The sequence below is a fragment of the Rhipicephalus microplus genome, chromosome X (genome assembly GCF_043290135.1).
Source record: "Rhipicephalus microplus isolate Deutch F79 chromosome X, USDA_Rmic, whole genome shotgun sequence".
NCBI lineage: Eukaryota > Metazoa > Arthropoda > Arachnida > Ixodida > Ixodidae > Rhipicephalus > Rhipicephalus microplus.
The window spans coordinates 64505500-64531635 of NC_134710.1; the positions used below are offsets into that span (position 1 = coordinate 64505500).

Consider the following 26136-nt stretch of genomic DNA (forward strand, 5'->3'; position numbering starts at 1 on the left):
GAGGCGAGCGTCACAAAACGTTGGCCTCGGCGCAGGCATGGCGCAATATACGCGAAAAACAGCCATTTGGCGCAGCATGTAGCAGCATTTCTGTCTTGGCGCAGTTTGGCGCAATTGGCGCAGCACTTCCATCACTGCACATACAAGTATGATAAACAAACTAGCCTGCCAACGCACTTCAGCTCACACACTTTGCGTTCAGTTCGTAGTTCGAGGTATACCATTGGTCATGGCATTCAGAACCGCTTCTCATCTGACGATCTAAGTCGTGCAGTATCTTTTGTCATGTGTGTTTATATGACGGCATGCCATTCGGTCATCCGCTATTTATAGAAGAAACTTTCAAATCGAGTTGACTTGTGCCCGGAAAACCAAGTTCCCTCGATCACACGTACACTCGCAGTACGTAGTTCACGGCCACCAATAATCTAACCGTCAGTGGAACGAGCGTTATCGCGGAGGCTCGCGTTGGGAGCACAGTAATAAAAACTGTGTTAGTAACCTCTAGTACGTGCCGTACACGAAAATGGTCTAAAACAATCTAGAAGTTGCTCAAACATTAATGAAAGCGCGGCCAGCGCCAATCGAATTTTCATGGCACCAACACGATCATATAAAAGAAAGAAATGAGCGAGCGTAGAATATCACCGCTATACTGTATACAACAAAATATTTTTCAACGACTCACAACTTTTCTACACCCGCCGGAAAAATCAACCATAAAAATTAAGTCATACAATAAACTCGGCTATAATATATGTCATATAGTCTCGTTGGTTTCACATCATCATGCTGTTAATTATCCCCTGTACGTATTCCTTGCACGACTAGTTTCATTTGCAGTACAAACATCTCTTGCAACAATATATGTCTGGGTGCAAAGTGTATCTTTTGGAACCCAAGATGAACTAAGCAGTTTATGTAGCTGCAATTAATACAAAAAACTTGGTTTCGCGATTCATCAACTGCAATGATTTTTGTTGTGCAGTGACGATGCACATGTATGTGCGCAGTACACATTATAAGGGATGTGAGACCATGGGTACTTGAAGTCATCTGTAGTACTAACTAAACAGTACTAACCCTGCAGTTCCTTGCAAATCTGATTCTTTCAGAAAGCTATATTCAAATTTTTTCACCAATTAAATACCTAGCACTTGAAAGAAATTTCCTTTCTGTCCAGCTTTAGAATTGCTGGCATATGCTTTTATAACTTGTGGCAAAAGTGGCGTACTTATTACATACCAGATGCAATTTGCTCTGAAAGGAATGACTTACAAAGTTTTCGTGAAGCACTTGTTTGGAATGTGCTTGGTGGCACATGCACATGTGTATGCAGGTGTAGTAACGAATACTACTTTTTTAGGAGGGAATAACAGCGCTGTCGATGAAATAAAGAGAAGGCTATGGACACACATGCTGTGTCTGTAATTTTCACCCCACCTTTTCTTTACATAGTGCTGATTAATGTCGTCCTCATAAATTCATGACTAAATCAAGTCTATGCAAATGCAGCCTAATCATTGAGACACTTGATCAATGTGACCCAACAAACATTGCCCTAACTTGACGCAGCATATTTTGACTCTATTATGACTCATAAGATTGCTTGGCATAGACACATGCTAAAGAATGACTGGTATATAAATCCTGACAAAAGGAAATAACTACATTGAGGACAGCATATATGTGCAACATTGCTTGTAACCTTCGTCTCAGGTTTTATCTCTTTCCCTGTTGAAACAACCACATATACTCTGTTAATTCTTTGTTCAAGATAGCCCAATTGGTAATTAGTTACCAAATCCCTACTCGTTCCTGGGACGTACTTATACTATATAGAAGAAAATGTTTTTCTTTGCTCTTTTTCATAGATGGCCACAGCAGTACAGGGACAATGCATACATCCCTGGCACAAACAAAGCCATAGAAGAAATCAGGGTATGAATATCGCTTTATTTTAAATGTACTAGATTGTGATATCCTATTACATATATTCATTATTGGAATCCTCTGTCCTTTCTTCTTCAGCTTTAGAATTGCTGGCATGCTTTTAACTTCCTGCAAGAATGGTATAATCATTTTTTTTTTGTTATAGAACCTATGCATACCAAAGTGAAGCTTCTGCTTCTATACTAAACTCTTAAATGAATAACTCCCTCATTTATTGTGTGGAGCACTTTTCACAATGTGCTTAGTAGCACACACTGTGGATAAATTAGAGATAAAGCAACAGACACAACATAGGTCTGCCATTTTCACCTTATCTTTTAATTATGGTGCTAACTAATTTCTTTCTTATTAAGAAACTGCATGGCATAATTCAGTCTTGGCAAATGCAGCACAGTCTCATCTTTAACCAGCCTACTGTACAAAATTTTTGTAGAACAGGCAGGGCTGCAAAAAAAGAAAGAAAAAAAGCTTGATTGAAGCTGAAGACGCAGGATGTTTTTGCCCCATTGTGTATCAGAAGATGCTCAGCATAGACACATAACGAAAAAAGACTAGAGAAATTAGTAATACCAATAGAAAATAATTATACTCAGTAGGACATTAATGCAGTTTTGTGTGTTACCTTGAAAACGGTTTTTATTTGTTTCTTTGTTGATACAACCACATAAATCTTTATAACGTGAAAAAAGCTGCGCTAGAAATTTGTCACCTGAGCTGTAATCCCCACAGGGCTTGCTTCGTCATACATTTACCATGCAGCAGAAAGTTTGTTTTTATTTCCTGCATGCATTGCACAAAACATGGCTAGAACTGTACATGAACTGTCCTTGCATGTGTGGCGTAAACAAACCCACACAGGAAACAGAGTTATAAATGTCAGTTTATTTTAAGGCACATAAAAATGTTACATTCTACTTTGGTGCTGACAGGTAAGAGATCGAAGAAATTGACTTTTTTTATACTTACTGTGAACAAATTACAAATTTTTTGTTGTTACAAACTCGTTCAGCAAGAAGGCAAAAGCCAGTCATTTGTGCAACATGGTAGTGATATGAAATGTTACATTGATTATGGGCTCGTTACAAGCCACTTTATGGATGTTTTCCAGGAACACATGCTTTCTTAGCCCCTTTGCCATAAGCAAGCATGCAGTTCTAGACAAGGAACCTAACATGGGAGGCTTTAATTGTATGAGCGTTTTTTGGGTGCATTATAGAGCAGAGAAGACAATAAATCTATCTGCAATAGAATACAGTGTATACCATAGTAAAAATGACAATGCACCTTCTCCTGCTCCCTGCGACAAGGTGAAGCATGATAAAAATAAGGCACATCTTTCCTTTAAAGTTGAACACATGTGGTAATGAAGCTTTCATAATTGAGACGTTGTAAGGCACTGATTTCATATATAAGCAAATAGTATGTACCGGAGCAAAGCGGCGCCAGCTATGTGCCAGCGTGAAAGAAGACGACCTTCGCGTGGCTCGTGTTTGCTGGAATGCTGCCTGCACAAGCTCGTTGTGACTAACGCTTCGTCAATATTAATAGCAACTGTTTGTAGGCATACTCGCTTATTGCATGGTAACAAGTTATACAGATGCGACTGTCGTGGCCGGGATCAAACTCCCGAACTTCCGGTCAAAGGTGAGCACCTTAGCCCCTGATCCATCGTGGTGGACGCAACTTTAAGCAGTTGTATGACTCTGGGGTAGAAATTGGCTGCTTCACAGAATGCCTGGGTTCACTTTTGACTTTAATTGTGATTTTTATTCTTTATGGTCTACAAATATTTTACTCACCGGAATCGTCACTGAAACGGGCAGTGGATTTTTTTTTTTGATGCGAGCTCTTTAAAGTTATCATGGTAAGATTTCCAATGTCTGTTTTAGCCATACTTGAGAAGGCAAAGCCTTACTGTGGGCTCATAACCTGTTGGACATGCCCGCATTTCATGGGTATGCACCCGATGTGTATGGGAAAGGGTTTCATGATTTACACGACAAGTATTTCATGTCATTCACGTCCTGACACGTTAGTCGCATTTGTCGTACACTTATGCTCTTATATGCCAGTTTTGGTACATACTAGTAAAGGAGGTAATCACGCGAGCACCCAGACTTAGGCAGCTAGCTAGATGAATAGATCAAAACGGTCAAAATACCTTTATTTCGCTAAAAAATGCTTTGATACTCGGACGGTGCTCACACTTAAGACCAAATTGGAAGATCATTTGGAACATAGTAAAAGATTGTGCATGTGACAACCTTTTTCATATTTTAAGAGTGGAGCTGTTTAAGCGGAGCATTGGTTTGCAATGGGAAAACAGAAATAACTATCATCATGAACGGGCACATGCTCTCTTTGGCCTCTTGTTTATCTTTGTCCTGCTGTGCTTCGCTCCCAGTACACATGCACCGATACGTCCAGCATGGAATGCATTAAGACTGATGAACTAGAGAATGAGTGCAAAGAGAACGAAATGTTGGCAAAAAAAATTCTCAACAAGATGGCATTCCAATCTATGTAGTAACAATCCGAAAACAACCACTCAGCTATACAGACACGCTAGCAGAATTGATCATAGCTTTCCATAGTGTAGTGTGCAAGGGGGTTGGAAAGATAAGCGAGAGTGAGGAACAGGGAAAAAAGGTGGGGAAAGAGCAAGGTGTCGCATGGAAAGAATGACGAAGAAACAGAATCAAAAAGTGAGGGTGAAAGGTAAAAAAAAAGAAATAGAATGAGATCTAAAATAGACAATAAAATCAATTATAAGAAAGAAGACAGGAATAACAGATAAAAAGAAAAAGAGGAAGAAAGAACTAATAACACAAAAACAAGGAAAGTATCACTTCTTTGAGGCTTGGCAACACTATTGCAAACCTGCCTCAAATTTTTTAGTGACATTGTTATCACATGAGAACAACACTCGGCACTGATTGCAGATTAAGCAGAGGCCTGAAACAAGTGTCCCGCCAACCTTTCTTGAGTGACCAAGCCTGCACAAAACACTCTGAAGCCGATACTTCTACCCTAATTAAAAAGTCAGTTCTCTAGTTGAGGCTGACTGACGAGGCCCTACGAGCAGCCATGGGTATTGGCTGTGCAGAATAATTAATACAGACATTTTTTTTGTCACTGCTAAATTTCGCAATGCATCAAGCGAGCATGTTCAGAACTTCAGCAGCTGTTTCGTACTTTACAAGGAAGAAAGTTGTGTCACTTTCCTAAATGACACTCGCACTTATTTCTTGCCTCTTGCCCTTGATAACGTGTTCAGGTAAATTACACAGATGTAACTGGTCTCAAGCTTTTATTCCACAAGCACCCCGTGCAACCAGAGCATAACAACGGAGTAAATGTTCTCATTTCGTAATGAGCATCCATAATTTAGCGATTCTGAATGTCGGTATCATCATCCCTCTCGAATTTTGATGACAAATCTCTCCTAAAAATGTCCCACATATTAGATGCGGTAAAAAGGCTTTTTAAATTACATTACTTGACGTATTTCCTCCCATTTTCCACTTCAAATTTCTGCACTGTGCTAGCCTTTTAGGACTAAACTTTGTGATTGGCGTCTACCAGATCAGGTAAGTTCGATACCTTTGGTTTCTTTCTAATGGTGCGCTTTCTTATAAGGATAGTTGCGAGACATAGTGGTGTGTATTTTTTCTTCTTGCGTCCTCAAGTTTTCGCTGTGTCGATTTCAACATGCATACAATGCATCTGCGCGGAGATTTGAAAATAGTCAGCACAACAGCAGATAAAGCAACACCAGTGACACGAGGGCAAGCACAGGCTTCCAATTGAAATTTTATACAACATACAACATATAGCCTCCCCTCAAAATAATAGCATGCGCATGGTAGGAAAAAAAAATTAAGTAAAAGTGCACTGAAACAAACTGTAAAAAAAAAAAACGAATACAGGTAAGCCAGTTCTTTAACAGAGAGGAACATCGAAGGTTTAATGTCACCGGCTTCTTTTAGCTGTTCATGCAGCCTCAATGATAATCCTGGTGCTATCATAAAGGTGAGCTGCAAGAGCTTGTGTTTTCTCGAACAGAGGCTGGCAACCACATTCTCGACAATCAGAAGCCAAAGAACCATCTTTATGGTTTTTACTTTTTGACAATGTTCCTGCAGCTGTATATTTAGGCACTCAACTCTTTGATCCGCATAACTGTGCACACAGAACCAAGGTATGCTGTAATGGATGCCTACTGCACAGTCAACAAAGTTTTGCAGTGCATAGCTTGGCTGTGGTTCAAATGTCTTTCAACAACACTAGTTCAAACACATAACTGAGATTGCTTATTCAGTGTATTAGTAAAACAGGAAAGTTTCTAATCGAATGGTTACAGAAAAACTTGCAAAAAAGTAAAATACATGGGTAGAAACGTTTTTTTGGCTTCTCATAATTGGAAAACAATTCCCTGTGCCTGTCTGAGAAAACACAAGTTCTTACAAAGATGTCGTACGAATATTAGGACTGTGGCTTCAAGCTAATCAGAGATGTCTGCACACACTAAATCAACTGAAAACATCAGTACAACAGATCTCACGCATGATCTCGCGAATAACAAACAATCGTAAAGGCATGAGAGAACAAGATACCCTAAAATTGGTCAAAAGCCTCGTCATCAGTCGTATTACATACTCGCTTCCGTATCAAATTATGAACAGGGAAGAGAAGGAAAAAAGCAAACCAAATAATCAGAATGGCCTACAAGACAGCCCTAAGATTAGCGCCGAATACTTCAAACAACAAACTACTGGTGCTTGGTCGTCATAACACAATTGAATTATCTGAGGCCCAGCCACTAGCGCAAGAAAATCGCCTTCTCCAGACCCCAACGGGCAGAGCACAAACTAGGGCGCGATACTTTATTACAAAAGCACCAAGAAACTAAAGAAATACCAAGCAAACTTAGAGAATTGTACACCGTATTGCCAATACCAAGCAACATGGATCCTACTCTGCATGCTGGAAGAAGAAAGGCAAGGGCTGACTACATTGACAAAATGACAAGATTTTTGAACACGGCTAGATTCACTGACGCCGCGCCTTATCACACTAATGCAAAGAGATCTGTGCGTGCAGTCACCGACCGTGGAGGGAAAATTACAGCCTGCGCTTCAATAGATCAGGCGTCGACAACACATGCAGAAGAGGTTGCCATGGCACTCGCAATAAAAGAGAGATGGACGCGAAACGCTCCATTAACAATCATTACAGATTCGCAAAAAGCTTGCAGAAACTATATAAAGGGTAAAATTGGAGCACAGGCGCTTTGTATATTGGTTGGGACAGGATGGGACAGGCTCTTTGTCTCTTTGTCCGCGTGACAGGGAACCTGCACGCGGACAAGGCGGCTCGAGGCTTCACAAATCACCGAGCCACTCAAGACAATGCAATAGACGACCATACACCCCTGGACCCTTGTTTCGCAAAGATTCTAAAGTACTACAGGGAAAATAGGCAGCTCTATTCACGTCCTCATAGCAAGCTTATCGCTGCGGAGGCAACAGCGCTAAGAAAAATACAGACTAACATTTGCATAAATCTGCACACTCTTCACCTGATCTACCCCACGATGGGGTGGTGGTGGTAGTGGTTAGAAGATGAGAAAAGGCACCTAATTTCTGCAACCCGGTCGGGAGCACCGCGCAGAGCCTGACGCACGATGTACAGACAGTGCCTCCTGTATAAAAATCTGTGCCGGGCCCACCGCCATCGGGGGCCGTCGAACGCTACTTTTCTCCGCTCCCGCTAGGGGCGCTGGGTAAACAGGGTGCCGCTGTTGCCATTCTGTCCGGGTGTTGCGTGCAGCCCGTTCAGTGGTGCGCAACTTCGTTTGTGGGACAGTTTTCGGCAAGTACATGCGTAGAATGCTTTATTATGGCCTACTGCTGTGTTCCGCTGTGCAAATCGGACGAGAAAAAGAAACCAGCAGGGCTTTCCTTTCATGAACTACCCGCTGACGCAGACGCTCGAGCGCGCTGGCTTGCCGCAATACGACGAGACAAGTGGTCGCCGAACACCACCTCATGCTACACCAAAGTATGCAGTCGCCACTTCAAAGAAGAGGAGTTCATCGAAGGCAAGCGGCGACGCCTAAAGAAAGGGGATATGCCGTCAGTTTTTGAAGAATACCCGCCCCATCTCCAGCCGAAGTCAACTCCCGCGAGAAATACAGCAAGCATCGATAAACGAGTGAGTGCTACAATGGCGCGCAGCGACTCCGCGAGCGGCAACGTTGCTTCAGCAGTGGCGGATATGTCGGATTGTTGCGCGATAAACACATCGTCGGAGGCCAACTTGCGTGATCAAGGCGTCCAGGTAGACAACAGGTCAACTTCAAGTGTGTTTGCCGCTGAGAAAGCGAAGTGGAGAAGAAAAGAAAAGGAGTTGAGAAGCCAGATGCTTCGACTGCAACAGACCGTCGACAAGTACAAAATGGAATTGAAAAAGCTGCACGAGGACGTCCTGGTTGCGGATGTTTCTTACATCAAGGAAAGGGCGAAAGAAAAGGAACCTGCAGCTTTATTCTTGATTGATCAGATTGAGAACTTCAAGAAGAAGAGGCCGAGCTGGTCTGAGGAGACAACCCGACGTTGTGTAGTTTTAAGGCATTTGTCGACAAGGGCGTACGAGCACATCCACGGTGAAATGCTTTTGAAGCTTCCTTGCAGAAAGACTTTGAGCAACTACTTGGGAACCACCAGTGGAGAAACAGGCTTCAGCAAACTCGCCGAAGCTCGCCTCAGAGTAGAAGCCGAAAGCTTGACTGTACCACAGTCAAGGGTGTGTTCACTCATAGTCGACGAAATGAAGATCAGGGAAAAGCTGCAGTACAACAAACAGCAGGACTGCTTTGTGGGGCACGCCGATGTCTCTTTGGAACAACATAGTGGGGACCTCACTTTAGCAAACTCTCTTCTCTGTTTACTAATTACAGGACTCTCGACGTCATATCGCATTCCAGTGGCCTACTATTTTACCAAGGGGTTAACAGGCCCACAGCTTCACAAGTTGTTGATTTTTGTGCTTGAAAAAGTAGAAGCCTGTGGTTTCAGGGTAGTTCGCTTAGTGAGTGATAACCACAGAGTGAACGTCAATGCCATGACACTTTTGGGCGATGGTCTTCTTACGTACCGGATAGAACATCCCTGTGACTGCGACTGGCTCCTATTTTTAAGTTTTGATACATGCCACGTTTTAAAAAACGTGCGCTCACAGTTTCTGGCCCACGACATTGGTCCGAAAGGAGAGGTCTCATCCTGCTACATCAAGAAGCTCTACGACCTACAGAAGGACGTGGTTGTAAAGCCTGTCCGCTACCTCAGCCGAAAACATGTCTATCCTAAAACATAAAAAAAATGAATGTCGCAAGGGCAATTCAGGTCTTCTCGCCTGATGTTAATGCAGCCCTGGAGCATCTCAGAGACCAAGCTGGGCATACATCGAGTGTATCATTCGCAGCAGCAGGCCAGACCATCATTTTCATGCAAAACATCTATCGATGGTTCGTGCTGCATGATACAAGCAATACGACCAAGCACATCCACAAAAAATATCCTGACACTCGGCAGTTTGACGATGCTGAAGATGCAAGACTGGAGTGGCTCGAGGTCACGCTGCCCATGTACTTGGATGAACTGGAAAAAATCTGTCGAAGTCAAAAAGAATTTTTGACGAAAGAAACGTATGAAGCATTCCTCCTGACCACATATTCCACAGTTGCCTGTATCAAGTACCTGCTCACAGAGGAGAAGTTATTGTTTGTGCTCACGCGTAAGTTTAATAGTGACCCCATCGAGTCGCTGTTTGTAACACTGCGGATGTCCTCTGGCTGTAATGACATGCTGAATGTTCGTTCTGTTTTGCAAGGGCTGGAGATGGTTTTAAAAACTGGACTTGCCGCATCCATCATGGCATCAAACGTAGCACACAGAGAATGTGCCCAAATGTCAACAGGCACACTGCTCACTGAAGCTTCTCCTTCGCTAACACGTACAGCAGCCGCCTCAGCTACAGAGAGCTGCATGTGTTTTGCAACGGCTTAATGCAACAGTCTTGTCTCAGCTCTTGCCGTCACTTGAGATTTCTGCAACTGTTTATGTTGGGGGCTATATTGCCCGCGTTATAAACGAGCACATGTGTTGTGGAAGTTGCACTGCTGTTGGCACGAAGCCAGCGAGCAATCAACCTATCTTGCAATTCACCCGCAGCCAGGACCGAGGTGGGTTACTTTACCCGTCAGACCAGTTGTTGTTTGCCGTTGACGGGCAAAGGGCATTTGCGGATCGTGCTCTGAAGGACAATCCGACTCTAAAAAATCCATTGTCTACCCTGGTTAAGTATGCTGTGCCAGCACTGTGTGCTTCAAACCTGCTCAAGTGCAAGGAGATGGATGACACTGACAGAGCTAAGCTCATGGAGCTGATATCTGTTCGGGTTTCGCGGCCCCTGCTGGTGAACTATGCATTCACTGTCAGTGACAAGCATGATGCTTTCAAGTACTTCGCAAAAAAGCCCCTGTCAAGAAAATATGTAAAACTGTGAGGCTACCGAAATTAGAGGTACTTACAAATAATTGTTCCTTCTTTTTTCAAAATATATTCGTATCGCATCAATTTGGTTCATTTTGCAGAATATAGAGCTGCTACGCATGGCAAGTCAACGTTGGAAATTCATGTGTATCATGTCCACGCATGTAGGTGCGTGCGTACACGGCATGTTTTTGGTATTAATTTAGCGTGGCGTTCTTCGCTTGCGGCTAGTGCATGAAAGCTGACAACCAGATCTCTGAAACACTCGGTAACATAATTCAGCGATTACAGCCGCGATATATTGAGGTTTGAGAGAAGAACATTAAGGATTTAATCTGTTTACTTCTGAGCGCGGAGCCAGAACCACGGCGGCTGCGGCACGTAGCGAACTCCGGCTAGATGGATATGGCTGTACCCTTTAGATCGGGCGGTGGCTAGCGCCACCAAGCCGTAACACCTAAAGAACCAAAAACTATATTTATTTTTTTTCCTTAAAAAGTGAGTTTGAGGATTCGTACTTTGCAGTGAAGAGTTTAATTTTCACTCGTGTCTTGACTTTAGCCACCAATCAGATAACCTCCTTCTGGTTAAGTCTACCCGCTTAAAGTTTATTTTGCCCTCCCGGTCCCTAAACCCCAGTGCTTTTTATTCTTTATTCTTTATTCATACATATCCCCGCTTTGCCAGAGGCGTTACAGCAGGGGGGTTACAAAGTTGAAAAAAATACATCTTCATTAACACTGCACACTTGCTTAGATGTCAAACAATTCCATTCGTTAATAGTTTTAACAAAAAACGAGTTTGAATACAGGTTCGTCCTGGCCCGGCACGGCTTTATTTTGTGTATGTGGTCTGTACGTTGAGATATGTAATCTGGTCTTTTTAAGTAAGTGTCGCTGTCTAGTCCCGTTTTTTTATGAAATATCTGGTATAAAAGCTTCAAACGCAATTTTTTGCGACGGGACGACAGTAACTCCCAGTTTAACTCCTTTTTCATTTCGGTACAACTCTGCTTTTGTCCGTACCGACCCAAAACAAACCTGGCTGCTCTGTTTTGTATTTTTTCTAATTTATTTATCAAACCTGTTTGTGTTGGGTCCCAAAGAGTACAGGCATACTCCAAGATTGGACGAATACAAGTGAGGTAGGCCGTGCTTCTAAGGTTAGGATCTGCACATCTCAAATTCCTTTGAATATAATTCAACGCTATCGCGGCTTTGGAAACCACATAATCCACATGTGCATTCCAGGAACAATCATGCGACAGCAATACACCCAAATATTTGTACGAGTATTTTGTATCTAATTTATTTCCTCCTAGACAAAAATTTGCATCAAATATTTTTTTCTTCTTTGTAAAACACACATGAACGCACTTATTTGTGTTTAACTTCATTTGCCACTTAAGGCACCATTGATGAATACGTGCAAGATCAGCCTGCAATTCAAGGACATCATGTTCTTTCTGAATTTTTCTGTAGACTACGCAATCATCAGCAAAGAGCCGTATACTTGAGCTTATATCTTTGTTAATGTCATTTATAAAAATTATGAATAGCAGAGGCCCCAATACAGATCCCTGGGGGACGCCCGAAGTGACCTCTAGAAATTCCGACTTAGTACCATTCAGGACAACACATTGGCGGCGTTGTGACAGGTAATTCTCTATCCAATTAAAAATTCTCTCATCTATATTAAATATTCGTAATTTTTCGAGGAGCAGAGGATGCGAAACAGTGTCGAAAGCTTTACTGAAATCTAAAAAGATGCAGTCTGTTTGCCCACCTAGATCAATTTCGGATACTAGATCGTTGTAGAACTCGAGAAGTTGGGTCGTACAGGAAAAGCCCTTACGAAAACCGTGTTGAGTCTTTGTTAACAAATCGTAATCTAATAAATGCTTCATTAGAGCCTTATATATTACATGTTCAATGATTTTACATGATATCGAGGTAAGCGAAATAGGTCTATAATTCGTGACATCTTTTTTAGGACCTCCTTTGTGGATCGGGACTACATTTGCCACTTTCCAGTCTTGTGGCAACTGGCCAGTGCTTAGTGATTTTTCAAAGATCAGGTAAAGGTAGAGCGAAATGGGGTTAACGCACTGTTTTAAAACTCTTGGAGAGACACCGTCAGGGCCGATAGCTTTACTGTCGTCGAGATTCCTGAGCAAGGCCTCAATACCGCTGACACTAATTACAAGAGGTTCCATGAGAGGAACACTGCTACTTGTCAAGGATGAGCTCAATGCAGATTTAGGAAGAAAAACGGATTGGAAGTAGTTATTTAGGCACGTGGCTTTATCCGTATCATTGGAAAGAGTGCGTCCATCGAAAATAAGTTCATTTATTCCAACCGGATCAGACCCACATCCCTTGAAAAACTCTGCGCCATCATCCTGAACTATAGGGTGAAGCCCTTTACAGAACATTATCAAGTGTTCGGCAGTTTCTTCTTCCTCTCCACACGCACTGCATACTGTGTCTACCCCTTCATATTTGGCCCGATATGTCTTGGTTCGCAGTACTCCCGTCCTGGCCTCAAACAGTAGAGAACTACCCCGTGTATTATCATAGATCCTTTCCTTGGCAATTTCCTGCTTAAAAGTTCGATAGATCTCTAGTGCGGACTTCTTAATCATGCCCATTCTGTTTAGGCAGCGGCACCTGGTGTCGAGGCGCCGCACTCGCGCCGATGGAGTAGTCCCATTGTTCTCTTCCGCTTTTACCGGGCACAGAAAGTTATAAAGGAGGCACTGGTACAGAGATATGTGCCCGTGCTATAGTGAACTAGAAGTACTCTAGTGGCACGACCGCCAGGCCACGCCGCCTCTCTTGGCGGTCGGAAATACCACGGACCGCCGCTAGGGTTTCTCGTGGCGCTACTGCGCCTTTTCCTAGGCGAGCCGCGGTCACTTGGTGATTCAGCGCGTTAGTTCAGCACGTCTGCCGGTATCCTGCGCATCGCTTTGTCTGCAGCTACTGTACTGCACGTGTACCGGTATACTCTGCTCTGCATTTTCTCGCACGGACCGTTGTGGAGCAGCTGTCTTTACCTGTTCAGGTATTCCGTACCAACAAACATGTAGCTCGTGACATGTCGAAGCGGAGGACGGATTCTCACTGTTTTGCTCCGGGTTGCCGAAGCGGCTACCCGGGCGCCCCGAAGGCATCGTTGTTTGCAGCTCCTAGAGAAGACGATCTCCGCAGAAAGTGGGAGCGTAACCTCCGGAGGGATGACAAGCCTCTGACCGAAACATCAGCGGTGTGCGAACATCACTTCGAGCCAAGATATATTCTGCGCGAATATGTGCACGTGATAAATGGCTGTGAAGTGCGCACTCCCCGAGGAAAACCGTCATTGGTGCCTGATGCCGTGCCAACGCTTTTGCCAGGTTGTCCAGCGTACCTTTCCGTCGCTGCGCCCAAGCAAAGACCCGAGAGAAGGAAAGCAGCCAAACCTCCTGAAGGCGCAAGCAGAAAACGGCGCAGGCCTGATGCACCTGACGAAGTGTGCGACGGCGGTGAAATGGAAGGCATGGACTTTAATGCTGCCACTAGTGCGCGACTTTATGCTACCACTGGACTTTAATGTTACCACTAGCTACCATGGACTTTAATGCTACCACTAGCTCGCTCCCACAGAGTGCGCCAGACCATGCGTCATGCATTATATCTGCCAGTGACAACCGGCTAACATTTTATATAGCAGGATATGTAGCTAGAAAATGCCTACTGAAGTCTGGCTGCGAAGAGTGCCGTAAACTTCTTCTAATGCAAAAGGAGTCTGCTGAAAGTCTCAAACACCTTGCGCAATTGACACACATGAAAGACAGAGGTGGCCTGCTTTATCCGTCTAGCCTGTTGTTTAAGTTTGTTCATGATTTAGAAAAAGCCTTCACAACGTGTTTCAGTTTGCTGGAGCTGCGCGCTGATAGCATACTCGACATTTTAAGCGAAGTTAAGGCAAAGCAAAAAAATGGGCTTGGTTGTCGTGATCATTCTGAAGGCATTGCAGCTGAGGTCATCGTTTTTTACATCACTACTCGTCTGCATTTCCTAACTAAAAGCGTGAACCAGAATAGTGCTTAAAAACGAGAATCAGCCAAGCACCTAAAGCTCAGTAGATGTTAAGTTCTGCACATGTCCATCTCACGTGTCTTCTTTTTTGCGAATCCTCGTAATAGTTTTGAAAAGCTGTTAAACTAGTGAAATTTATTTTGTTATTTTGTATTTTTTTGTACTCTTCCAACCATCACAATAAATAAAAAGATGTTCCTGTTTTCATTTTCGATGCTGAGCACTGTGTCCTTACCATGACCTTCTATGCCAGCACCAAAACTATAGTGGAAGCGCGCCGTAAGCTTGTGATGGTGATGAGCAATCGCTTTGTAGCGAATGTTATTAGCGCGTGTGGTAAATATGAATATATATATATATATATTCTTGGCCAAACTATGCATATACAAACCGCTGAGCCACGCAATAACTAACCTAGCAATTTTACGTTTGCATGAGCCAGGAAGCAAACACGCGCGTTAGAATTGACCATAGCTGCAACTCAGAAGGAGCCAGCGACGGCCGGTCAACGCAGCCGAAGCTCCTAGGAAATGGAGCAGTGGCGCCACCTTGCGCCATCCGTGTGAAAGGCTGGCGCCAGAGCCTGGCCGGTCGCACCACTAGAGTACTTCTAGTTCACTATACCCGTGCTGTGGAGCCACCCCAACACTCTTTCATATCACGTGGAAGTGTGCAAATGATGATGATGATGATGATTTGTGGCTTTGCCCTTTGTAACGGGTGAACACATATATGCTGTGTTCAAGCCTAGGTATATAAAGAGAAGAAAAAAAGATCAAAAGCACAAAGAGGAGTTCACTTTTGGCACCACTTCCACCACTGTTGGAACCTTGTCTTTGTGGTGGAAACTGCTGTTGCATTCCTGGATGGGTAGATGAATGGATGTGGCTGCACCCTTTAGATCGGGCGGCGGCTAACGCCACCTAGCCGTAATACTTAGTGAACTAACCATTACATTTATCTTGTTTTTCCCTTTAAATAGTGAGGTTGAGGATTCGTACTTTGCAGCGAAGGGTTTAATTTTCAATCGTGCCTTGACTTTAGCCACCAATCAGATAACCTCCTTCTTGTTAAGTCTACCCGCTTAAAGTCTATTTTGCCCTCCCTGTCCCTAAACCCCAGTGCTTTGAAAAACTCTGCGCCATCATCCTGAACTATAGGGTGAAGCCCTTTACAGAACATTATCAAGTGTTCGGCAGTTTTTTCTTCCTCTCCACACGCACTGCATACTGTGTCTACCCCTTCGTATTTGGCCCGATATGTCTTGGTTCGCAATACTCCAGTCCTGGTTTCAAACAGTAGAGAACTACCGCGAGTATTATCATAGATCCTTTCTTTGGCAATTTCCTGCTTAAAAGTTCAATAGATCTCTAGTGCGGACTTCTTAATCATGCCAATTCTCCACATGTCAGTCTCCATTTCCTTCACTTTCTTCTTAACCGATAGTTCTTTTTGGTTTAGCCACCTGCTGTTTTCTAAGTATTTACCAGCCAATTTCCTGGTTCGCTTCCTTCATTTTGTATCGACATTCTTCATGTACAAGTAGCTGAAAACCTTCCTATCCCAACGCTCCTCCCCCATTTCTCTCAATCGCTTCTCAAATTTTATCTTGCTGCTAGCTTCCCTGCCCTCAAATGATGTCCATCCCATATCACCTTGTACTCCCTGATTTGGTGTATTCCCGTGAGCTCCTAAAGCAAGCCTACCTATTCCACGTTGCTTAATTTCTAATCTTGCTTGAACTTCTGATCTCATGCACAAGACCGCATTGCCGAACGTCAGCTCAGGAACCATGACCCCTTTCCATATTCCTGTCACAACATCATACCTATTGTAATTCCACAGTGCCCTATTTTTCATCACTGCTGCATTCCTGTTACCTTTAGTCGTCACGTATATTTCGTGTTGTCTTAGGTACTCTGTTCCATTGCTTATCCATGCGCCCAGATATTTGTATTTATCTGTTGTCTCTAGCCTGACCTCCTGTATTCTAAGCTCACTACCTTCGCTATCATTAAAAATCATGACTGCTGTTTTTTCCTTACTGAATCTAAAATCTAACCTATCTCCTTAATTACCGCAGATGTCCACCATTAGCACTATATCATCTGCGTACATCAATGCTGGTAGTGCCTGTTCAATGAGTTTTCCTTGTTTGACTAAAGAGAGGTTGAAGCCCAGTTTACTTCCCTCTAATTTGGCCTCTAATCCTTGTAGGTATACATCATGAATAATAAGGGTAACAGGGGACACCCCTGCCTAAGCCCCCGTTTTACCTCTGCAGGCTTAGGTACCTGTTTTTCCCACTTTATAATTACCTTGTTACCTTTATAGATATCCATTAAAAGATTAGTGTCTACATCTTCCACGCCTAGTGTGTCCAGTATTCCCCACAATTCCTCTTGAACCACGCTATCATACGCTCCCTTGATATCAAAAAATGCTAGCCACAGGGGCCTGTGTTCCTTTTCTGCTATTTCGATGCACTGTGTTAGTGAGAACAGATTGTCTTCCAACCTCCTGTATATCCGAGACCCATTCTGCAGTTCCCCCAGCACCCTCTCATCCTCTATCCATGCATGCAGTCTTTCCTTTATAATCTGCATCGCCAGCCTATAGACCACTGATGTCACTGTTATAGGACGGTAGTTGTTTATGTCAGCTTTGTCCCCCTTTCCATTATAGATCATGCTCATCCTGCTAAGTTTCCATCCATCGGGAACTTCTCCATCGATTATTATTTTGTTCACTACCTCTCTCAAAGCCTGCTTATACTTCGGACCTAATGTCTTTATCAGCATAATTGGAATGCAATCTGGGCCTGTTGATGTAGTACTGGGAATCCTTTTCTCAGCCCTTTCTCACTCTCGTTGTGAAAATGGAGCAATTGCGCCACTTCATTCATCCTTGTCTATTGTGGTGCATAAAGCACTTCTTTGTTGAAATTTGTCTGTCACCCTTGTTCTTATATATTCAATGGCTTCGTCCCCTTCTAGCCTAGCACCTTGAGCTGTAGTTATAAACCTCTGCTCTAGGCTCATCTCATTTTTTAGGGAGTTTAGATGGTTTCAAAATTTCGCAGCTGCCTTTCTATCTTGTTTATGTACTTCTGCCAGCCACTGAGCTCCCTTTCTTCTAATGTTTTCATTGATCAGAGGAGATGCATCCCTTCTACAGCTTTGAAAGATTTCCCATTTTCTTTCAACATCATTGGTCGGTTCACCCCGCTGCTTAGCATGTCTGTGTTCCCTAGAGGCTTCCTGACGTTTTGCTATCGCTCTCTTAACTTCCTCATCCCACCAACTTTTGGGTTTGTGTCTTTTTCCGGGGTGACTTGTCCCGTGCCTTAGCAAGCTGTAGCTCAAACAGTCTAATTAGATTCGTGTATTTCCACACTGTTTTATTGTCCTCTGTGATTACTTTCTCAATTTGTTTAGTGGCTATTTCAATTTGCCTTTCTGAATAAAAATTTTTCTGTAGTTGCTCATCTTGTCTCCTTCCCACTTTCATTGCTCTTCCAAAACTAAGCTTGAAACGTTAGTGATCACTACCCAGACTTCTGGAGCCACCTTCATCTATGTGCATTCCCCTGAGCTTATCATACATCCTATGTGACATCAGTGCGTAATCTACCGTGGACTTCAGGGATCCTATCTCCCATGTTATTTGCCCTTCACACTTCTCGGTACTGTTGTAAATGATCAAATCAAGCCTTTCGCACATATCCATGATTATTTTGCATGTCGGGTCGGTATACCCATCTATATCTTCTATGTGCACATTCATATCTTATAGTATAATTATCTCGCACTCTCCTCCTAACTCCTGAATGTTATTTGATATACACTCTACCATTGCCTGGTTTTCCTCTCTGGCCTTTGCTCCCGCCCACAAGTACACGAAACCAAGGAGTGTCATTTGACCTGCCACTTTCCCTTTCTGCCATAAATGTTCCTTGCACTCCTGCTTGACCCTTTGCCAGTCTGTACTTTTATGAATGAATGCCCCAATACCACCCCCCCTTTCTGCTGCCTTCTGTTCTATTACAATATTCCCACGCATAGTCTGCATTGTTAGGAGGTTGTTTCATGTCCCTGAGATGTGTTTCTACAAAACCGTATGCCATCGGCCTCTCCTCCTTTAGCTGTTCTTCGATCTCTTCCCACCTCAGCCTGTTTCTACCACCCTGCATGTTAATATACCCTGTGTCTGAATTGGCTCGGCGCTCGTGGCTACGTCTATTTCTGCCCCGGACTCTACATATCTTAGATACTGGTGCCACTTTGGCATCGTATCTGTCCATACCACCTGTCGAAGATTCTCCCTTGTTGTTTTCCTCGTTACTAGCTATACTGCACCCAGAAGGGCCCACTTGCCCCCCCCCCCCCCCACAAAGCTACTGCGCGTCTTGCAAGTCGCCAACCTACCTCATGACCTAGCCGCCCATCGAAGTGAATTCTTTCTCGTTGAAAACCACCCCACCTATGCACCTCTCTGTTTATTTCAACCACCTCAAAGCCTTTCTCTCGACTCATCCGCCATATCTCTTGGTTTGCGTTGACAACCGCTCTTTGTAGGTTGACATCACGCACCGGTACCTCTGGTATCGTGCATAGCACTACCTGTACCTGAGGAGAAGTGGCGCGAATGTCATCGACGCCTTTCGCCAGTGTGGTTGCTAGTACTGCTGTATCTTCATTTAAGACATCGTTCAAACCACCTGAAATTATCACGAGGTGTTGTCTATCAGCTGTAGTTTTGAGTTTTGCGCTCGCTTGCCTCATGACTGCTTCCAGCTTGCGACCTGGAACGCCCCTATTGCAACCCTCTTGTCACCTCTTAGCCTCTCTTTTATGGCTTCTGTGCATCGATTTAAATTCGAGTCCCTGGCGATTATCACATGCTGTGACTTTTCAGCTGGAGCGTCCTGCACCTGGGGGTTACTTGCACCTGTGACGCCAGCTGCTTTGTCCCCTCCCAGCCCCACCACTACCTCGCTGAAGCTGGGCCTTGCGACTATTGAACCGGCCGAACCTGTTTTCTCCGAACTTGCTTGTTCTTTCTTCTCCACCGTTGTGGTTGCCGGTTCCTTACTGTTCTCTCCGTAGGCCACTCCTCTGTTCCCCTTGATTAGTGCTTCCTCGGCAGACTTCAGCCTTTCTCCCATAGCCTTCGTTTTCTCTTCCTCTGTAGCCAACGCAATCTCGAGCTCGGTGATTCTCATCAGCAGGTCGCTCTGGGCAACCATCATTTTCTCCAGTTTTTCCTCGACCTCACATTGCCTACACTCCGCTTCTACACTTGGGTCCACTTTCAAAGCCACCCCACATCCTGAACACTTTACAGACTTTTTAACCATGTTTTTCCGACACCAATTGTCCTTATGACTTGTCTCACTCGATAATTACAAAACTTGAGCCCTGCCCTACGAAAAAAAGAAAGTCTAAGGTCTCCTACAAAAAATTGCGTGTTCAATGCACGTGCACTTCCCCCGTGGGGAGGCAAAAAAACAAACAAAACAAAAACAAAAAGAACAAACACACACACACACGCACAAACTAATAAATACCTGGTGACTGACCCCCGAAAAAGCCCTACAATAATGGGAATGATGGGTAGTACCAACGCCTCCTAGATTTCTCATGCCTACTGGATGAGCACGAAACGCCGGTCATCTATGGCAGCGCTGCCTACGTAGGAGTAAGGGTTTTGTACTCGGCCTTTGAGATTAGCAATTTTGGCATTTGCTACTAATTTCAGAGGATGCCTTGTAATAAAAAAGTTGTTTGCTGAATGACGGCGTCACTTACGTAGTGTTAATCAAAATTACGTTTACGCCTGTTTAAATCTTTTAACGCTATTTTTGTTGCATATAAGCTCCAAAAATGTAAAAATTTATTTAAAGACACCGCTACTTGAGTGGCGCCACTACCATAGTTCCGACGACCGCCGCTTTCCAAGTTACCACCGATGATCTGGCAGGCACGGGAAATCTAGGAGGCGCTGGTAGTACACACATTTGTCTATTATTCGTAATTATGGCCGGCTTTTGGCTCCGTGTGTGTTCGTGTGGCATGGAGCTGTTTTCTTACAAAACAAGTATTAGCAAATGTTCAGCGGTTGAGCTTCACCATTTTATTTTTTAGACTTACTTTCCAAATCGGCTAAAAAAGTTAAAAAGGGTTAAATCTTTCTTTCAAAACAAAACCGAAACACAGCAATAAACGAAGCCGCAAGTACGATTCGCCGCCAGCAAGTACGAAGACTAGGCAAATGTGTGTACTACCTAGAGGTGTGGGCTGACTGGTCGGCGCGCCGCCCCCGAGAGTTTTCGCCCATAGAGTTCGTCTGCAGAAGCTGCTCGCCGCTGGCCGCTCGTACAAGTCGTGACGCGTGTTTCTTCGATATTTATAACTTGCTTGTTTTGACTTTCCTTTGATTGTACTGAGAGCGTATGGTGCTCTCGGTTCACCATTATTTCCTTTTATTTTGCGATACATTTGTCGAAAGTCAGTGTGATGGCAGCATATGCAGATATGCTTGCTCCTTTCTAGTGCGACGCAGTTAATGAGTTTTTTTCTTGGGGTCGGGGGAGCTTGAGTTCTTTGCACATTTTGACAAGCACTAAATTTGTTCAGGCCACACCATATTTTCCCATTATAACACCTCCCCGAGCCCAAAAGGATGGTGTACCCCTCAAAATATACGGTTTAATGCAGTGACTAGCCATGTACTTCGATCTAAGTGAACGTTAAAGAACCCCAGATGGCCGAAGTTTCCAGAGACTTCCACTACGGCGTCTCTCATAATCATGTAATGGTTTTAGGACGTTAAACCCCAAATAATATTATTATTACAGTGACCAGATATACGGTTACATGCTGCGTAGACCAAACCTAAGATAATTTTGTAGCAAGATTGTGCTCTGCCTTCCACTAGATAATTAGAAAACAGTGCACGCTCGCTTCCTAGCCGAGCTTTAACATGCAGGCGTGCTGGCTGAGTTTGTGCCTTTGCTATGATGAAATAAAATTGTACCTGAAATATCTTCTGTTCTAATTCGGTTGTTGCACATGGCACAGTAGTTTTCTCGGGGTTTTTAATAACTATAATTACGCAGTTACATATCTGTTAGGCCTATGTAAAAGCTTCTGTTCCTGACATGAAGCCCTTATTTTCAAAACTGAAGCACAATATTCAACAACTGATTTACACACACTTTATTCGCTTCATCATGTGCAACGTCTCAGCTTCAGCTGCTTGGCCCTCTGCTGCTTTCCTCCTTTGTCACTGTTCAGTCTTTTCACATACAAATACAGACGTGTGACAACGCAAAAACTAATTACTTTCGCTGTGAGAGTAGCTGCATGCACACTGTAACCAATTTCAATGTAAAGTCTGTGCTGAACAACTGCCAGCATGTCCATAATGCTGTCAGAGCGCAGCTCGCTTTGGCAGAAAGAATCTGGGAATATATCTTCGAGCATTTTCACAAAGCCGTACAGCTGACTAGAGGGATGGAGGAGGCCTCCTCGGTCACAATACTTTGTTAGCCGAGCAAGCTGAAAGCTTTCACCAGGTGAGGTCACGGTGAGCAGCTTGACGCAATCTTGGCATTTTGTTCTAGCATTGACAACGCATTTTAGTGCAACATAGCCCGAAATATGGTAAATGACCCTGGAGTCGCTTCTGACCACGTGCTGGTTGTGGTCACCTGAAGCCTGCGGGCCAGCATTATGCTGGTGTACCATGATTTTTCTTTTGTTTTCTCTTCAGCTGCAGTGGTAGCAGCAGTTCGACTGCACTCCTCTCTATCAGTTGATGTTTCGAGTGGGTCAACTTCCAGCAAGGAGGCCAGGGTACCCTCCTCGTAGTTTCCATTGCTAACAGACCTAACCAGACCATAAAATGAGAGGCAATTCACAGTGATTAGGAACTGTGTTGGAGTTGGGTGATCATTATTGCCAGAAGCTTGTCTTACAATTCCGAAGAAATTCTCGAGTGGGTCCTGGCTGGTCCTTGATGTCATTAGGTACTTGTATCCAACCTTGAATATCAAGTAGGCAAGCAACTCGAGAGTGCTTGAAATGGTGACACGCAAGCCGGCTGCTGTGGAGTCACTTAAAAATCCACCAGTTCCTTTGGCATGCCTTTCCTACTGATCAAGGTACGACAGGAAGTCCTTCAGGGTTTCTTCTTTCAAAGAGCCTGGCCGGAGAGTATCAGCAGCATACCGCGATGTCATCATTGATATCCACTGGCTAACCTTGTTGAAAAAATAGAATAAAACAATATTGCTTGAATTCTTCTTGACATGGCCTCTCGGATTACAGCCACCGTCATGCCGTCGGGCGAAAAACAGAAAACTCCTTCATTTTCATTTTAAGGAATGTTTACTAAAACATTGTATAAGCTGGCTGGCAGGGAGATTGGTTAGTCTGGGGCACGGTGTTGTCTGGGGTGAAGGCCTCGTCCGGAGACATACGGGTCATCTTTTGCCTAAGCTCGAGGACATAATTCACATTGTGTATTTATGTCTCAAATAAACGAGTGAATTGTGTATTTATGTCTGAATATACGAGCGCGGAAAATGGGTCTCCCGCGAGGTATCCGCACTTCTTTTCCCTCAATAATATGCACATAGTCTCTGAGCACATAACGCAGCTCGAAGTGGAGCTCGCACACTGCGCTGGTGTCTTCCAGGGGCTTGTCCGCTCTGCGCAGGTTCTTCTCCCATTGTTTAAGCCTGTTCTCATCCTTCGGGACGCCAAACAACGACCGCTTTGGCCCACCCTTCTCGAACACATAGCTTGTTTGGCACCCAGGCGTGTAGCAGTGGTTTTGCCGATATCGCGGCATGGCTTAGGCACTAAAGCACATACCGGTTTCTTGAGTGGTGCGTACGGCTCACAGCTGACGGCAAAAACTCGGCGCTACAACGGCCACAGCAATACCACATCGCTCGATAACTGCTGCTGCGTAAGAGCTGGCCAGCACTTTCCGCCGCCTGGGCGAAGAGAGAAACACACACTGGCGACGTTTGTGGAGCCACCCGACCGCATACCCTCCGCCGGGTAGTAAGCCCACTGCCCTCTTCTAGTACACTGTAGCGCCGCCGCCGCCGACGCGAACTGATCGGCGCGCCGCCACCACCATCGCCGACGTTTTTTCATCGGCGCAATCGGCGCGCCATTTATGCGCCAGTACTGACTTTTCACAGATTTGTCTTTGTCTTTTTCATCTTGATTTATAGCTTCGTTTTAAATTTTATGTAGCCAGTAAAAACCAGGCTTCTTAGTTATCTTCATCTAGCTTCAGAGACCGAGAGTACCACTATGAACAGCGGCACAAGTTCGGCGGCCGCTGCATGAAATGACCTATTGGACAAATTGACAAAAATAAATTTAACAGTTACAGTAAAGCATAGACACTGCCATCTTAGGCTTAAAAGCAATTTTAGCTGGTTTTCTATGTCGTAATTAGCAATAATTATGGTCATACGACGTTGACTGTACTGGCCCAGCGTTTTGATGCGTGCGAATTCATACGGATGCAAAACGGCATCATTATCAGTCCAAGATGGCAGCCTATAATCGTGCCCTACACAGGGCGTATATACAGAAGAAATGAAGTGGTAGCAGTGCAGCATGAATGCAGTGCGTTAGATGAAGAACTACACGAAGCCCCGAAGGATGAAAATGAAAGGGAGAAGTTTAATGGAGATTAAAAGCGTCGAGGCATAATACATGCTCGAACATACTCAGGGTATATCATCACCTGTCCGCGGTGTTAAAGTTGATAATTTTCGAGGATGACCACTCATATGCAGCGTCTGAACATGCTGCAGAAAATATTCACCATCTGTTTTATTCTTTAACTTATCTGTTTGTACCGGCCTTTTAAGACATCTGATATCCGGGATGAAGATGCCAAGGCAGTAAGACGGCAAGAGAGATAAAGAAAGGCTGGGGGATTACCATATCTTGGCATCCGGTTTGCTGCCCAGCACTGGGGGTGGGGAAATAGGGGCAAGAATGGGGGTGTAGAGAGACAGAAAAGAAAACGCATGTGCACTCAGGAGTAGAATGGCAAACTTAACAGAGGATTTATTACATTCTGTACGGACAGGGCGACAGATCTCTTGCGAATGAGCTGGGTGGTTCACTATAAAGTGTGCGTTTTGACTGAATCTGGGAATGGGTTCAGAATGCGCTGTTGAATCACGGGACACACACACCATTTCTGACGGTGCCGCTCACATTCGCTCAAGTCAAGGTCGTTGATTGGGGCGTGGCCACCACACTGCACCTGTGACACCAAAAAACCATTGGGGTCGTCTCGTCGAACGTGTTATGGTGTCGGAATGCCACCTCACTTCCCGGCTAAGATGCACAAAACACGGCACACAGCAGGCTGGCGGCCCTTCAGTAACTTGTTTGATGAACAAAGAACGCGGCTCTCCTCCGTCGGCCCAGGCGCCACGCGTAACAACGGCTATCCAGTGGTGAGAAGAGGCGTAATAGGCTTGCCTGAGGCCACCAGTTTTAAAAAAGAACAAAACAAAATTAAAAAAAAAACTTGCCAGTAGAAAGTTTACAAAAGACGGCTGGATTCGTGAATAATGTGGAGACAGGCATTTGAGCGACATGCCATGTAGGACATAGTCCAGCAAACAGGTTTTCATCACGTAACTTGAACGGACCTACTGGCACTGGGAGAGGTGAAGAATGATTGTCGCTGACAGACGTACTTCTGTTGCGAAGGTAATGTTCAGAATCAACCAAATAAATCTTAACAATATATTCAGGTCTTGATAAAAAAATAAGCCAAGTTAGAAAGCTCCTCAAGTGGCCAAGTAAAAAATTACTTCGCCATACTTTATGGAGAAGTAATTTGCAAATAAATAACGCAACCGCTATTTAATTGACATTCAATGACGTGACCGCAATTAACGGTGTGTCGTCGCTATAAAAACTGGAACGTTATATGCGGACACGAGCGGGCGAATGCAGAGGAGAACGAATATGTCACGTAATAAAAGCGATGTGATGTCGCACATTTTCGCCTGTACAAATCCGTGCCCTTTTGCTTGCTCGGGATGTATTCGAAGGAGCTAGCCAAGTCTCAGGTAGAAGTCGAGCAGAGTAGCCGGGGCTGATAAGAGCAACGTTTATATACACTATTTACACACTAAAGGTATCATCATGGAAGCTTGATGGGAGCTTCCGAAAGCTGGTTCAGAGCGCCTTGGCGCTCGCGTTTTAAGCCCTGGTCTTCCTAAAATTCTCTGCAGGAGAAAACAATGGACAGTTTGCAGTAATTTGCAAGGCAGCTTTTCTGTAAGGTTAGTTTTCCAACCAAAAACTCTCGTTCACAGACTGCTTTTCTCGCTCATTTTGTTTTTGACATTCCCCTTTTTGAGATCTTGTGCTCGCATGCCTTCGCTGGAATTTGGAGAGGTGACATTTTGTTGTACTCGCGTGCTCATGTGCATTCACTGGAATTCAAAGAGGTAAAGGCACAATGAGGGAGAAAAGAAATCTGTG

The 26136-nt window shown here is 44.2% G+C and overlaps 3 protein-coding genes across 4 annotated transcripts in view; all 3 read left to right on the forward strand.

Annotated features, from left to right (window-relative positions):
- LOC119176713 (mortality factor 4-like protein 1) overlaps positions 1 to 2009 on the forward strand; it is a 66209-nt gene extending 64200 nt beyond the window's left edge. For both annotated transcript variants that reach the window (XR_012886787.1, XM_075876991.1), the window contains exon 14: positions 1875 to 2009. The gene's annotated coding sequence lies outside the window, so the exon portion shown is untranslated. The remainder of the gene's footprint in view (positions 1 to 1874) is intronic.
- Positions 1875 to 26136, forward strand: part of LOC142775040 (uncharacterized) — a 30915-nt gene continuing 6653 nt past the window's right edge. The window contains exon 1 of the mRNA XM_075876355.1: positions 1875 to 1941. The gene's annotated coding sequence lies outside the window, so the exon portion shown is untranslated. The remainder of the gene's footprint in view (positions 1942 to 26136) is intronic.
- Positions 13608 to 14102, forward strand: LOC142775038 (uncharacterized). Its single transcript, XM_075876354.1, has one exon. It carries the CDS (start codon positions 13608 to 13610, stop codon positions 14100 to 14102), a length of 495 nt encoding a protein of 164 aa, XP_075732469.1.